The 15,790-nt window shown below is 42.3% G+C and overlaps 1 protein-coding gene across 1 annotated transcript in view; it reads right to left on the bottom strand.

The window, feature by feature from the left end:
* The window catches only part of LOC309503494 (piezo-type mechanosensitive ion channel component 2), a 127,433-nt gene that overhangs the window by 67,834 nt on the left and 43,809 nt on the right, over positions 1-15,790 (bottom strand). The window contains 3 exon segments of the mRNA XM_082176334.1: positions 4,399-4,564; positions 4,660-4,761; positions 15,211-15,415. Coding sequence (XP_082032460.1) covers positions 4,399-4,564; positions 4,660-4,761; positions 15,211-15,415 — 473 coding nt within the window.

Raw genomic sequence — 15,790 nt, 5'->3', positions numbered from 1 at the left:
GAAACCGGGTTTTACAGCCGGTACTTCATAGTTCCAAAAAAGGACGGGGGATTGCGTCCCATTTTAGATCTTCGAGTTCTGAACGAGTCAGTCATGCAGCTCAAGTTCAAAATGTTAACATTGAGGCAGATCGTGCCACAGATCAGGTCCGAGGACTGGTTTGTCACGATAGACCTCAAGGACGCATATTTCCATATATCCATCCGTCCGTGTCATTGGAAGTTCCTGAGGTTTGCTTTCGGGGGCAAAGCATACCAATATCGAGTTCTTCCATTCGGCCTAGCTTTATCACCCCGCACTTTCACCAAATGCATGGATGCAGCTCTGGCGCCACTGCGCCTCCAGGGTATTCGCATTATGAACTACATCGACGATTGGTTGATTTTAGCTCATTCGCATCACATGGCGGTTCAACATCGAGATGTTGTTCTCGCCCACATGAAAGAGTTGGGGTTACGGCTGAACGCCAAGAAGAGTGTGCTTTCTCCACTCCAGAGGACCACTTTTCTAGGCGTGGTTTGGGATTCTGTGTCGATGCAGGCGCGCCTGTCACCGCCACGTATAGAGTCCATCCTTGCAGCTGTGAAAAGTGTAAAGCTAGGCCAGCTACTCACTGTCAAACAGTTCCAGAGACTGTTGGGTCTCATGGCAGCAGCTTCCAACGTGATACCTTTTGGACTGCTACACATGAGGCCCCTGCAGTGGTGGCTCAGGACCAGGGGGTTTTCCCCGAGGGGCAACCCATTTCGCACAATCAAGGTCACGCGGCGATGCCTACGTGCCTTGGTTATGTGGAAGAAGCCTTGGTTCCTGTCCCAGGGCCCAGTGTTGGGAGCTCCTTGTCGTCGCAAATTGCTAACGACGGATGCTTCCCTCACGGGCTGGGGAGCGATCCTGGAGGGTCGCTCGGCTCAAGGTCTGTGGGAAGACCATCATCGTTCCTGGCATATCAATCGCCTAGAGATGTTAGCTGTCTTCCGGGCTCTGAGGAGCTTTATCACAGATCTCAGGGGGCACCATGTGCTAGTACATACGGACAACACATCGGTAGTCGCCTATATCAACCACCAAGGGGGTTTGCGCTCGCGCCCGTTATCCAACTTGGCACGCCATATCCTCTTGTGGTCCCAGGGGAAGTTACTGTCACTCAGGGCAGCTTACATCCCCGGGGTCCAGAATATAGGAGCAGACACTCTGTCGAGGCAGAGTGGAGGCTCCACCCCAAGGTGGTGGAGCTGATATGGAGGGAGTTTGGCCAAGCACAAGTGGATCTGTTTGCGTCTCGAGAGACGTCTCACTGTCCACTTTGGTTCTCCCTCACGCATCCAGCTCCTCTGGGACTGGATGCTATGGTACAGACGTGGCCGAGGCTACGTCTGTACGCCTTTCCCCCAGTGGCTCTGCTCCCGGGAGTTCTGGAAAGAGTTCGCAGGGACCGGGTCCATCTACTTCTTATAGCCCCGCGCTGGCCGGGCAGAGTATGGTTTCCCGATCTTGTGTCCCTCCTCGACGGGCATCCTCTGGAGTTACCCGTCAGGAGGGACCTTCTGTCCCAGGCAGAGGGCTCGATATTTCACCCTCGGCCAGAACTGTGGAACCTGTGGGCTTGGCCTCTGAGGGGGCCCAGCTCATAGAGTCAGGTCTCTCAACTGAGGTTGTTGAGACCATTCTACAGTCCAGAGCTCCCTCCACGAGGAAACTTTATGCCCTGAAGTGGAGAGTATTCACTTCTTGGTGTAGTGACCGTCGGTTGGATCCAGTCCACTGCCCAATTGGTACAGTGCTGGAGTTCCTGCAGGAACGGTTCACTGCAGGTCTGACCCCGTCCACTTTAAAGGTCTATGTGGCGGCCATAGGTGCTTACCACATTCCTTTGGGTGGAATGTCTGTGGGGAAAGACCCCTTGGTATCTCGTTTCCTTCGTGGCACTTGGAGGCTGAGGCCTGCAGTTCGCTCTAGGGTGCTACCTTGGGATTTGTCCTTTGTGCTACAAGGCTTATCCCGGGCCCCCTTTGAGCCCATTGAGGAGGTTCCTGAGAAGTTTCTTACTCTGAAAGCTCTTTTCCTTCTGGCTATTTCTTCTCTCAAGAGAATAGGGGATCTTCAAGCATTGTCGGTTGCTCCGTCATGCTTAGAGTTTGCTCCGGGTATGGTTAAAGCGTTCCTTCATCCGAGACCGGGTTATATCCCCAAGGTCCCCACTAATGTGGTCAGACCTGTTGTTCTGCAGGCCTTCTGTCCTCCTCCCTTTCAAAATGCTGACCAGGAGGCTAATAATTTGCTTTGCCCTGTGCGGGCGTTAGACGCTTACGTCCACAGAGCTGCCCTGTAGCGTAAAAGTGATCAATTATTTGTGTGCTTTGGGTCCCCTAACAAAGGGGGCCCGGTGTCTAAGCAAAGGATGAGCAAGTGGGTGGTCGAGGCTATCTCACTTGCTTATGAGGCGGCTGGGCAGCCTTCTCCTTTGGCTATCCGGTCGCACTCGACGAGGAGTATGGCGGCCTCTAAGGCCCTTATTTCAGGAGTTTCATTACAGGACGTCTGTGATGCGGCAGGCTGGTCCTCACCGCACACTTTCGTCAGGTTTTACTCTCTGGATCTAGACTCTGCTCCAGGGTCTCATGTTTTGTCTTCCTAGTGCTGCTCTACGGATTTCACACAGGACAGACATTTGTAGCTATGGAGGCGTTGGTATAGACGTTCCCCATAGCGTCATTCTCGACGCAACGGGAGTTCCCTTGAAAGGGAACGCCTCGGTTACGACTGTAACCTCGGTTCCCTGAAGAGGGAACGAGCGTTGCGTCGCCTTGCCATATCTCCTTCATGCCTGTCAGCTCGACTTCAGACTTTTACGAAGCTTTCGTTTTCTGTTTCGGGCCGGCTTTTATAGTTTCCTGGTACGTGACGTCACCCGCCTCTGACGTTCCGCCACACCATTGGACTGATTTTACATGTGCTTCAAGACGTCATCACGCAAAGCGTTCCCCATAGTGTCATTCTCGACGCAACGCTCGTTCCCTCTTCAGGGAACCGAGGTTACAGTCGTAACCGAGGCGTTTTATGGACTAAAACGTGACGCACGTATAAATTCTCCTCCCCCTTCACATTGGTCACAATAATTTTGATTTATACTTTACCTTTGCAGTTTATATAAACCACACATCTCACATATTTCAACAGGGTATCTTGCTTTATTAATATTTATTATGAATTTCTTAAATAAACAAACTTCAACAACATAAGGGCAGATCCTCTGAGCGCTGCTGATGACGCGGTGAAGTGACGCTTGAATGATCAAGTATTCCAATGTATAAAAAAAGCTTTCATTCGATCCCTCCGTCCTCGCGTCTTTTCCTTGCAGCCTTTTCTCGCATCCTACAGTGGGAGGAGCTGAGACGCGAGGAAAGGAAGCGAGGAAAGGAAACGAGGATGCACAAATAAGAATTGAGAAGCACCCTACGTTTAGCAGTTCCCCGTTATGTTGATTAGTTTTCCCAGGTGTTTTTCATTAGCCACGCCCCCTTGTTATCTTGTTTAGCTGGTCTGTCTGTGTATTTAAGCCCTGTGTCTCGTTTCAGTGTTTGTGGGTTCTTGATGTTGAATGTTGTTCTGTTCCTGAGTCCTGATCTTGAGTCTGTCTGCATCTGTGAAGTTCTGGGTTTATTTAATAAAGTGCTGCATGTGGATTTGGATCCTGCTTCCTCCTTTGATTCTTCCTCAACGTAACATACCCATATAAAACCCGAGTTTGCTGTCTTGTAAACATATCGAAGTTAACTGAAATAACAACTGACATGAGGCTCAAGCTTGTGGAACGGCCGTTACAGGGACTTATCTAATCTATCACGTATTATTTGCGCGTGCGCAGCAGAACGGCAGAACGCTGTTGCTGTTGTATCAGCAGCTGCTGCTTAGAGTCCCTATTATCAGTCACGTACTGTACAAGTGCATGGTACACCGATGATGAAACATGAAAATTAGGAATTCAGGAAATGTAGGAATTAAGTCATCTAAAAATGAAGAGGTCAATAGCTGATTACTTTAAAAAATACCATGTTCTATGTGTTTGAATTCTGAAAGAGCAAGCACTACAAATGTTTGCCATCTTATTTTTCCCGACTGTGTACTGGAATGTGGTCTACTCGGGTGGAATACAGCATAAGTGTTTGTGGTGTGTGGTGTTTTTCATGCTTTGTATGTGATCAGGGCACTTGTGTGTAGAGTTTAAAGAAAATAATCAATATTTTCAGAAATTGTGAGCAAAAATCCCTAAACTGTCAAAAACTGTAAATAATGAGTTATTAACACGTACTTTGCTAAGGACCAAATACAATATACATTGTTTAATATACATTGTTTTGTTCAGGAAATGTACACTAATGGAAAACCAACACATACCGGCAATGAAGGAAGTTGTTGACAGGAGTGTACTGGTTTAGGGTTTGAGGATCCAGGTTTCGGCTGATCTCCACATTCTCTCCTGCCAGGAGTCTCATGCAAGCCTGATTTTCATCCTCAAAGACCTGCCACTGCAGAGACGCTACCAACAACAGCAGGCAGTCATCTGATCGAAAAGAAATTCGAAAATAAGAGTGATACACGCATTTGTCTTGGAATAAATGTTAATTCAATTCAATGTGGTGTGATGGAGTAAGTTACAAAGGATGAAGGTGGCGTTGGGACTCATGGCGTAGTCTGGTAGATACAGCCACTTTATCAGATTAGAGCTCAAAGCCGGAGATGACTTCCTCCAGGGATAATCTAGCACAGAATGGAATTGTTTCATTAGGGCACATGCTTTATGGATTTTGTGCTTTATAGTCTCATTTTTTTGTTATTAAATCCAATTTTCTCTTTTTCTAAATTGTAGGGGAGCGCGGGGCACAACCTAACGCGGGGCTAGTTGTAACACGCTTGTTTTAAATACTTCCGCGCATGCTTGGATGACGAAACTTTGTGTATTTACTAGTTGCCATATCAACACTATATAGAAAAAAAAATTCCGCCAAAATTATTTCTTTTTTTGGAAGATATCCATAGACATTTATTAAACCATAGCAAAAGTAAATTTCTTACTTAAGTTAATTTTTCATCTCTATTTTTTGTGTTTATTTAAAATAAGACAAATCTGATATTATTTTAATCTCCAAGATGTTATTTAACAGTTGAGATAGTTATTTAATGCTTCGCTAACTAGCAGAAGACACTAGCAGGGTTTAAACCCCAGTTGTGCAGGCGGGGGCATGTTGTAACACTGCGTTACAATGTGCCCCTATTAGAAATATGCTATTATATTCTATACTTTTATTAATTTTATTGGGAAAACGTGAGAAAAAGGTGAATAAAGACTGAGAGTCAATGTTCAGAAATTTAGTTGTTTTGAACTATGTTGTATAGCTGTGTTTTCATGTGTTCGTAGTCAAAACTCAAAAATTTGTTTATATTTAATTATAAAAAATTGCCATTATTTTATATGAAAAAGTTTTTTAATTGTATTTTATTTAGAAAATATTTTAGTTTGTTTTGTATATTTTTTTTTATTAGATCAGATAACATTTTAAGCTGTCATATGTTATGTTACAATGTGCCCCACACATGTTACAATGTACCCCACCTATGGGGCATGTTGTCACATTTCACTTCCATTCTTTCGGTGTATGTCAAGAAAAAAGTATATACTGTATTAATAAAACAAAAACACATAATTGTACTAGACATGTGGGAAATTAATGTGGGGAAAAATAAATACTCTGAACCATAAGTAGATTTACACAAACTGAGAAAGTCAAAAAGCGTTAGGTTGTGCCCCGCTCTCCCCTACTTCTGCTCCAGCTTAACCCAACCACTTGAGTTGCACAAGCTGAGATAAAATGAGGAGGGTTGTGTCAAGAATGGCATCAGGTGTAAAACCAGACTTCCATCATAAACCAGACTTCCATACCAGACCGGTCGAGGAACGGGTCACCAATGACCGCCACCAGAACTATTGACCAGCAAGCTGACCAGCACCCACTATGCTAGAGTAGAGCAAAGCAGGAGGAGGAGGAGAGGGGGGAGGTGTGTCCAAAGACAGAGGGAAAAAATAAGGGTACGAGTGTAGAGGTGAGAGTCAAAACATTAAATGTTGGCACTGTGACTAGTAAAGAAAGAGAGCTGGCTGATATTATGGAATGGAGAAAAGACGACGTACTCTGTATACAAAAGACAAGACAGTGAAAGGGGAGTAAGGCCAGAAGATTGGATTCAAATTTTATTTGTTCTAAGATGAATGAATGGGTGGAGAGATTACCTATAAGGAAAAAGAGTGGTGATTGGAGCAGACTTCAATGGGCATGTTGGTGAAGTTAGGTATGGTGTCATGGAAAGTAATGTAAAAGAGAAGATGTTGGTAGATTTAGCAAAAAGTATGGAAATGGCAGTGGTGAATGCATCTTTTAAGGAGTAGGAGAAGCACAGGGTCATGTACTGTATAACATTCGAGGAAGGTGCACACAGGTGGACAACAGTCATGGCCAAAAGTATTGGCAGTGACAAATTTGCAAAGTTTGCTGTTCCTGTATTTGTAGATATTTCTATGGTATACTGGAAAACACTGACAAGAGCATTCAATATATGCAAAGAGTCAATATTTACAGTGTTGACCCTTCTTCATAGCCTCTGCAATTCACTCTGGCATGCTGGATATCTGCTTCATCTTTTGAGGATTGACCACAGATTCTCTATGGGATTAATATTCATGGAGTTGCCTGGCTACAGATCCAAAATTTCATTGTAATGATCCCCAAGCCACTTCATTATTACTCTTGCCTTGTGCTCCATTATGCTGTAAAATGCATTCAGGCAATTGTCCAAAGTTTTGCCACTAACATCCATCTACTGACAATACTGAGCAAGCTCTGCACTGGTGGGGATCTGATTCCATAGCTGACTCCTCAGACCCAAGCAGCAAAAGGGACCTCTGGAACAGCTGATAGAAATAGTGCAGACCACAACTGTACCTGCGAACATCACAGGCAGATAGACGGAAGAGGAACTGATTTCATCTGATCCATTATTGAGTCATGCGGATGCATGACAGGTGCACCTTAGGAGATGTCAACAGCTCGTCAACCAAGCCAAGCTTTGCTGCATTCAAGCAAAAGAGGAAGTGACTACAGTAGGTAAGTGTTTTTTTCCCCCACTTAATTTCAATTTCATTTCATTAGTGCATCACTAATGTGTGCGTTTTATATTTACAGGTGGTTCGGATAACTTTGTGCTTAGCTGTGTGCATTAGAGCTTAGATCGGGCCCAACAAATCAAGCCCGACCCTACCCGAGCCCGAGCCCGTTGTGTCCGAGCCCGGCCCGGCCCGATACGTTCACTATAATTATGAGCCCGAGCCCGATTTAAACCCGACCATTTTTAATATGTGGGCCGTTATAACCAGGGGCGGCGCCAGAATAATATATTTTTTTAATGTGCTATCATTTAGGCTACAGGGGGAGCTGCGCAGTTATATAGGCCTATATTATTATAAAAATACTATTAATAAATGAGCAAAAATTGACCAACACTCAATATTAAATATTCAATTATTTTAATTATCACAATTAAAGCTTTAATTTGATTAAATTGAACAAGCACAACATTCAGCATTCAATCAAATATTCTTAAAGATTAATTATTATTAATAATGTTACTTCAACATATTGTTATTTCAACATAATATGTGTGTGAGCAACTGCAACAGGCAAGATGTGCATTTGTAAATTCGGTGACAGCGCAAGTTTCAAATGGTGTAAGTGACCGCGGCGCGCCGGCGACTCCATGTCATGATTATTTGTCTGCTAAATTGCTTTTTATGTATTAAATCTATAGGCAATTGGTTGATGAAAAATGTATTAAAATTAAAATACAATTTATACTAAACGAAATTCACTTTAAAGAAAAGCTTTCTTCAAAACAAAACTTAACAAACTTGAAACTAAATGCGCTTATTCAATGGCTAAAACACGTAGGCTAGACTTTCTTTTTGAACAAATTGCAGCACATTCATTTAATTCTGAATTTTGCACATGTAAGTTGAAAGGCATTTGTTTGTGCATAGTAAAACATGCTATCTGTAACATTTATCACGTTCATAAGTGTGCGTGCATTTATTAATTATTATCTCAATGAATAATGCGACAAGGAAGAAGCATGTAAACTGCGTTGTTTGTTTATTCAGAAATAATTGAATGGATCGGAAAAGTAACAAAAGAGGACATCGAGGGACTACTATCATAATTTATTTCTGTCATGGCAAGACTGCTTCATGTGTCTGTTCATCGTCGAAGTCCCGTTTTTTTGCTGTCATAGGCGAGCAGCGTGCCGCATTTAATGCACGAGACAAAGCCAACACATATGTTGTCACTCCCCACAACTAGTTTAAAATGTTGCCATACCTCCGATTTTCCTCCAAACTTGCTCAAAGTTAATTCTCCTGTTTTGATTTTTTTTCTTTGCTTCTTCAAGCACTTAAGCTACAGAATAGTACAGCACGCACAGCAGGAGTGATGCGTCACGCGTGCGAGACTGCGAGTGCGAGTGGACGAGACGCTGCCTGCGCATGACACGTGACGTGCTTTATCAAGGGCCCGACCCGACCCGGCCCGAGGACAGTGGCGGGAAATATCGGCCCGGCCCGGCCCGCGGGTTGGGTCGGGTCGAGTCCGGGCTCGGGCTCGGGCAGAGAATCTAAGCTCTAGTGTGCATGCCCAAGTTCTCACTCTTGTTCATGGTGATTTTCTTGTACCAGCACCTTGCACTAATCCTAAAGTTTGTGGATAACTTTTTGTTTGAGGTGATTTTTCCCCATACATTTATATAGTAGTATACAACTGAAGCAGCAATTTCACTGCCAAAACATTTGGCCAGAGCTGAATGTCCTATGCAACATCATGTAAGAGATCAGAGACTGGCAGGGGAGTAGTGGCAGGGGATTGTGGAGTTAGACAGCATCAGATGGTGGTTTATAGAATTACTTTGGAGGTGAAAAGGAGGAAGAGAGTGAGGACTGAACCAAGGATCAAATGTGGAATCTGAAGTTGTGTACTTTTTGGTACTTTTCGAACAGGATAGCCGTATGATTCACTGCTCGACCGGTAAGGCCTCCAGGATGTAGGATCTCTTCGAGGCTGCATAGTATTGTGTGTGGGAGGTGTTCTTTTCTCCACTTTTCATTTATGAGACAGACTTGTTAACCAGTATCATTCACCATACATTTCTCTCTGATCAGAATCAATAACTGTGCATTACGTTTGGTGGACAGCTGATTAGCACTTCTGGATCTGATAAGCTGTAGGTGGCTCTCCTTCTGCTTTGCTGCTTCCCAGGCTTCCAGCTGCTTAATGCTGTCACACAGGAGTTCACATTGATGGTCCGGCCACTGTGATATTGTTGTGTGAGTTGTTACCGCCATACTACCAGCTGAGTGTCCTCTTTCTGTTCTTCCTGCAGGTGGTCCCCTACACCCTCTGGAAAGATGTCCACTTTGCCCACATTTAAAACAATGATCGTATTGGTCACCTCTACTATGCTCCTGACACCCATAGCATCCTCGCTTCCCTTCTCAGGGCTGCGTGGAAGAGTAAGTACTCATGCCTTTCCTCATTTCTCCGATCAGCTGCTTGACAACCTCTTAGAGCTCAGAGTCTTTCTTGTCCATGACCTGTGGGGTTTTCAAAGCTTTTACTTGTGTGTGCGTGGACTGTTCTTTACCTCTGACAGCATGACCCATTCTCTCTTGACTTTGCTGTAGTTTTGCTGGAACCTCCATGACTTTAGTCTTTTTGACGTGAGCATTTTTATTGAACATTTGCTGTCTTTCCCACTCTAGACTTGCAGCTTTGTTCATCGCTGTGATAAGAACTTCCTCTGTGATTGTAGGATCATCAAGGCCAGTTTTAAGCTATTATTTAATGTGATTGTTCGATAACCCCGTTCCTAGCGAGCACAAAAATCTGCACTGTATGAGATTAGGACTGTGCGATTGTTCACCATGTGGTTCTCGAGCAGCAGCTAAAAGTCTTTTTCAACTCAAAAGCTGAAGGAGGAAGACTGTTCAGAGAGGAGGTGAGGAAGTACAGGTAAGCATAAGGAAGAATACAAGGACATGCAGCTCAAGGTGAAGAGATAGGTAGCGAAGGCTAAGAAAATGCGTATACCAAAGTGTATGAAAAGTTAGACACTAAAGAAGGAGAAAATTACTTTTACCAATTGGCCAGACAGACCTAACTGGGAAAGATGTTCTGCAGATTAGGTTGATAATGGATGCAGTTGGAAATGTCCTGCAAGTGGTGAGATTGTGTTAAGAAGGTGGATGGAGTATATCGACGAACTGATGAATGTAGAAAAGGACAGAGAAAGAAGGTGGGATGATGTATACATAAAAAAGTGCAGGGGATTAGTAAGGATGAGGTGAGGGCAGTGGAAAAGCTTTGGTCCAGATGGCATACCAGTGGAGGCATGGAGATGTTTAACCCTCTGAGGTCGGAAAACGCGCCCCCGCGTTTTGCTGGATTTTCTTCACATTGTAGTACAATAAACTTAAATTACTCCGTCATTTATGGTTATACAGAAAAAAGAAATATAAAAAAAGAATCTGTGATATTTCTACTTTTGTATGTGTCCACTTACAATCAAATCAAAACATTGTGCTTTTGTAAAATAAAGAAAATAAACAGGGTGTGCGTTCTGCCTCTCCGTCGCGGTGAACTTTTTTTTCTTGAGCACGTCTATAAACTGAAACAAAACTCAGCGAATACTTGTCACACATTTATGAGCCATATCCCTTTATACACATTTAAGTGTGTACTTTTAAATGATCGGATTCAAACTGAAAACAAATATTCTCTGTTTAAGTAATTTGTATAAAACCAACAGGATGTCCAGTATCTCAAACGCTTGCTAATTACTTTTAATTCGGCCACGCCCACTCGCGCAAAAGAGATTCACATGCAAATCTCCACATGGGACGCGAACGCCCTCGTTACCTCAAACACAAAACACCAAAACACTTCACAAGTCTCTGCTTTTCGTCGAGTTTGGAAGACACGTCTGAGCTTACATTGGATTTACCTCAGAAGAAGAAGAACGCGATTTGAAGACAAGAAAGATGTAAGGTAAGAAATTCTTACTTATTAGTTTATGGTATTGTTGCATAAACTTCACATTGCAGTTGAACTGTTGCTAGATATATGGTGAATATTATACTATTTAGACCCGTGTTTCCTGATAAATACTGTTTGTGGATATCTGCTCAAACATAGATATGTATAACCATAATGTTTAATATTTTGGAGCGCGATGGCGTTTGAATGTTTAATATTTTGGAGCGCGATGGCGTTTGAATGTATCATATTTTGGAGCGCGATCGCGTTTGAATGTTTAATATTTTGGAGCGCGATGGCGTTTGAATGTATCCTATTTTGGAGCGCGATTGCGTTTGAAAGGAAAAATGCACCAAACATTAGGCTTTATGTTTTTACTATTATCCCATTTCATATCATCATAACGAATGGAAACATTTGAAGTAACATATGATAATCAATATATTTTTCTCTAGCATTGTTACTGAAATCTTTTGGAAGATTTATAGGCTGCTTTGTAAAATAAAATTATTTTATGCAGTACTGCACATAGCTTATGCCTACAAGGCACAACAAATATGGTGTTCTTTATATTATATATTGTTGGAAACATTTGTGTGTGTTTGTGTGTGTGTGTGTGTGTGTGTGTGTGTGTGTGTGTGTGTGTGTATTCTGTGAATTTTAAAAAGCAATTTTAACCAGAAAAATCTAAAATGTATTCCCAAAATCGTGCAGGCCTAGTTTCTCTTGATACCAGTATGTTCACTTTTTTCTTTTCTTTCAGGGACCAGATGCCACTGAGTCCTGCTGACTTCAACATTCACATTCTCTGTACATGAACATGGTAAAGTGAAAATCAAACACCTTGGAAATGGTATGTACAATGTTTTTAGGAATGGCACAAAGGTCTCTGTCTTTGGATCATTGTTTTCAATGTGCTCTTTTGTCATTTGTTGTGTATTTTTGGATTATGTTGTGTTGTAAATAAATCCAAACAATCTAAAAGCCATTCTTTTTTAAATCTCCTCATTCTTTGTGCAAGGTTGCTCTGAATGACAGGGCCTGATCGCTCCTAATAGGGCAGTTAGGGGAGTGTCTTTGTCTTTCTCAGGTGTTAAAGGCTTACATATTCGCAGGGGCGTCGTAAAGGGGGGGTAAAGGGTACCGAGTACCCAGGGCCCGAGGCAGGGGGGGGGGCCCTTAGAAGTCAGTTTTCTATACATACATATATATGCACTAACATTTGTATAGCATTTATGTACAAATAAAAAAGTTCCTGTGCAAAACTAAACTGGTTTGGTATAAAAAAAGTCATTTTCATGCTGTGCAAGGCCCCACCACCCCTCTCGAATCAATGTAAATGGTACGACCCGCAGTTCATGTGCTTCTGCTGTGGACCTGCGGTCGGTGAATCAGTTGATGAGACAGGAGCTGGAGTGAGCCGTGATAGGGACTAGGAAGACAGGGGAAGAGTCATGTCTTTCCTTAAGAAAGGAAAATCAGGGGCTCAAAAACGAAAAGAAAAGAAGATTAAAGAGAGAAAGGCAAATGAGGGCAAGCAGTTGCTCACTCAGTTTTTTGAAAAGAAAGGTGAGCTCCAAATGCATCATCGAGCATTGACATTGTTTTAACATAAATATCTACTCCAGGTAGAATAGCATACATTTATGTTCGTACTCTATTTGAATTATATATCAATACTTTATAGTATCACAACCTACATAGCGAGCAAACAATGTTTCTGGGTAAATAACGGAGTGAGAAGCAGACGGAGGCGGAGCTGGGAGCTCAATACACTGCCACTCCAGGCAGCTGCGCAGCTTGTCTCCTCTTCTGCTGCAGTTCTCCCCAGAGTCAGAAGTTTACATGAAAACACTATATATTTCCCTCCATTGTCAAAATCGAACACCCGCGAAAACACAGATCGTTAGCGCCTATTTTACCACAATGTTATGCAAATTAGCTCGCGCACGCTCTTACATTAAGTACAGGATTGTTCTCAGTTTAATGCACATCTTAATGATTGAAAATTACTTATTTTAAAAACGTAATTCAAAGACTGAATGTCTAGTTTGGCGGTTAGTGTACCCTGTGATTCTAGAGTCTGCATTTATTTTAAACAGACAAATAATCATCAATTATCTTGTACTTTTGACAATAAAACAAAAATATATTAATCAGAGTGTGGCTTATTTTGTTTACATTTTAAGTGTTTTTATGATAAAAATGCAATACCCCACCCATTGGTATCACTATGGTATTTGGTACGGGGGCCCAGCAAGATGGTTTGTACCCAGGGCCCAAAATTTGGTGCTACGCCCCTGCATATTCATGAGATGATCACGCCTCTTCGAATATGGCTTTGTCACACAAAACACGTCTTAGAAATTTTAAATCAATATATTGTCTTATCTGAATGAGCAGTCAGGGTGATTTTCACATAGTTTTGGAGCAAATATTCTAGGCTATGTCATACAATTTTCAAAAGTCTTGTAATGAAATAATCAGTATGGGTTTCATGGCCTTATTTCAGTGACAATTTTTTTTTGTATTTTCACAAACCACGCATAAATGTCATTATCTCAAAACTACAAACTTTTACATACATGCTGCTGATATATTATTGTAGCAGAGTTTGTGCTGAATACAGTGTAATTAGACTTTAGCCATGAAAATGTCACAAGTAACAGAAAAAAACACAAATGTCAGAGCATGTCAGAACACCTCCAGGCCCAGAAAACAGCTCAGACCTCAGAGGGTTAAGAGAGATGGCAGTAACGTTTTTAACCAGATTGTTAAATAAAATCTTGCAAAGTGAGAGGATGCCTGAGGCCAGAGCTGCTGTAACTACAGGGGCTTGAAATGTATCCTTCACATCATGAAGTTATGGGACAGAGTAGTGGAAGCTAGACTGAGAGAAGAGGTGATGATCTGTAAGCAGCAATGTGGGTTAATTCCTTGAAAGAACATGAGACATTTGCTTTGTTGATGCCAAGTGTTGGTGCCAAGAGAAGAATTTTGTCACTGAATGAAGAATTCAGGAGTGGCAGAGACGTAAGAGTGGTTCAGGATATGTATAAGGGCAGTGTGACAACAGTGAGGTATGCCGTAGGAATGACAGACTGGTTCAAGGTAAAGTTGGGATTGCATCAATGATCGGCCCTTTTCTTGTTTGCAATGGAGATGGAAAGGCTGACAGAAGAGATAAGACAGAAACCCTATGGCCTGTGATGTTCACAGAGGACATTGTGATCTGCAGTGATCACAAGTGAGAGTATAGAACAGATAGAAATGAGCTTAAAGAGGTGTAGGTACGCACTGGAGAGAAAGGGAGTACATCAGGGTGAATCAGAGATAGGGCTGATTTCTTTTAGAATGAAATAAAGGTTCAATTATTGCACTGTAAAATATCAATTGCAATTATTGCATTGAGTTCACATCTCTGTCTCCTAATATAAAAGAATATAACAAACTAAAAAAATCAAATCAAGAAAGAACCAGCAGGGTCCTTTTTATTGTGACCATTTTCTTGTGTGTGTGTGCGTGCGTGTGTGTGTGCGTGCGTGCGTGCGTGCGTGCGTGCGTGCGTGCGTGCGTGCGTGCGTGCGTGCGTGCGTGCGTGTGTGTGTGTGTGTGTGTGTGTGTGTGTGTGTTCATTGGGTATTTTTCGTGGGTGGTAATATCATCCAAGTGTTTTTTTATTCATAATACCCCTTAGCCAAAGGTTACATCTTCATCAGATTGGTAAATGGAAAGTTTCCTCTTCTCAGGTGTCATTTTGCCCATTTCTCACAGTTACACATTTAACACATCTGACACTTTTATCAGTAAGGAAAATTTAAAATAAGGTAAAACGATGCAAGCAACTAGTTAATATTGGCTGACGTTTGAGTTAAATGAGCAACCCAGCCTGCTGAGTTAAATCAATAACCCAACCTAATGGTTTTGTAGTGAAACAGCTGTTTATACTGTCACAATGTACATTTGTTTATCTGTTAATAAACTCCCTGAACATTAAAATTCTCTGAAACAGACCTGCAAATAAGTGTATCCCTTTCTCACAAGTCAACTTAGCAGTAGTAAATGTTGAGTAACTGACCGATGCAGAGCGCTGGAGGTAGGCCGATGCACAGCAGGTACTGCAGTACCATGAAACTTGCGATGAAGCAGCAGTATTTTGGCCACACTTCTCCTATGGCCTTCCTACGACGACGTGCCAGAACAGCCATTAGAGCGAAAGAGTGCAGAAGCGCACAGACATCCATCCGTTGGCCAATGACATTCACTGCTACCACAATACACACCTGATACATAAAATAATGTGGAAAATGTAGTACATTTTTTTTAGAAGCTAATGCTAGTTTGAAAACCTGCATTCTCAACAGAAGCTGGAACATAACATACTGAATAATTATTTTACTCAAAAAAAAAAAAATGCAAAATAGATATTGAATCTGTAAAGTTTTTTCAACTTTATAACCTTTCTGAATCTCTTCTAAATAAATGCTAAAGGTTTCAAAGGTTTAGGGTACGTTTACACAACAACGGTATACTAAAAACGACAACATTGTCAAAACGATCCCCATTCAAGCAGATCCACAATGGTATTGTGTTGGTACACAAAGCAGAATACACAATGCTGTATTCTGCTGCCAGGCCAGTAGTTAGCAGTATCACTT

The sequence above is a fragment of the Leuciscus leuciscus genome, assembly GCF_965113295.1.
Source record: "Leuciscus leuciscus genome assembly, chromosome: 7".
Classification (NCBI taxonomy): Eukaryota; Metazoa; Chordata; class Actinopteri; order Cypriniformes; family Leuciscidae; genus Leuciscus; species Leuciscus leuciscus.
The sequence above is the reverse complement of the archived record's forward strand: the minus strand, read 5'-3'. Positions and strand labels throughout refer to the sequence as shown.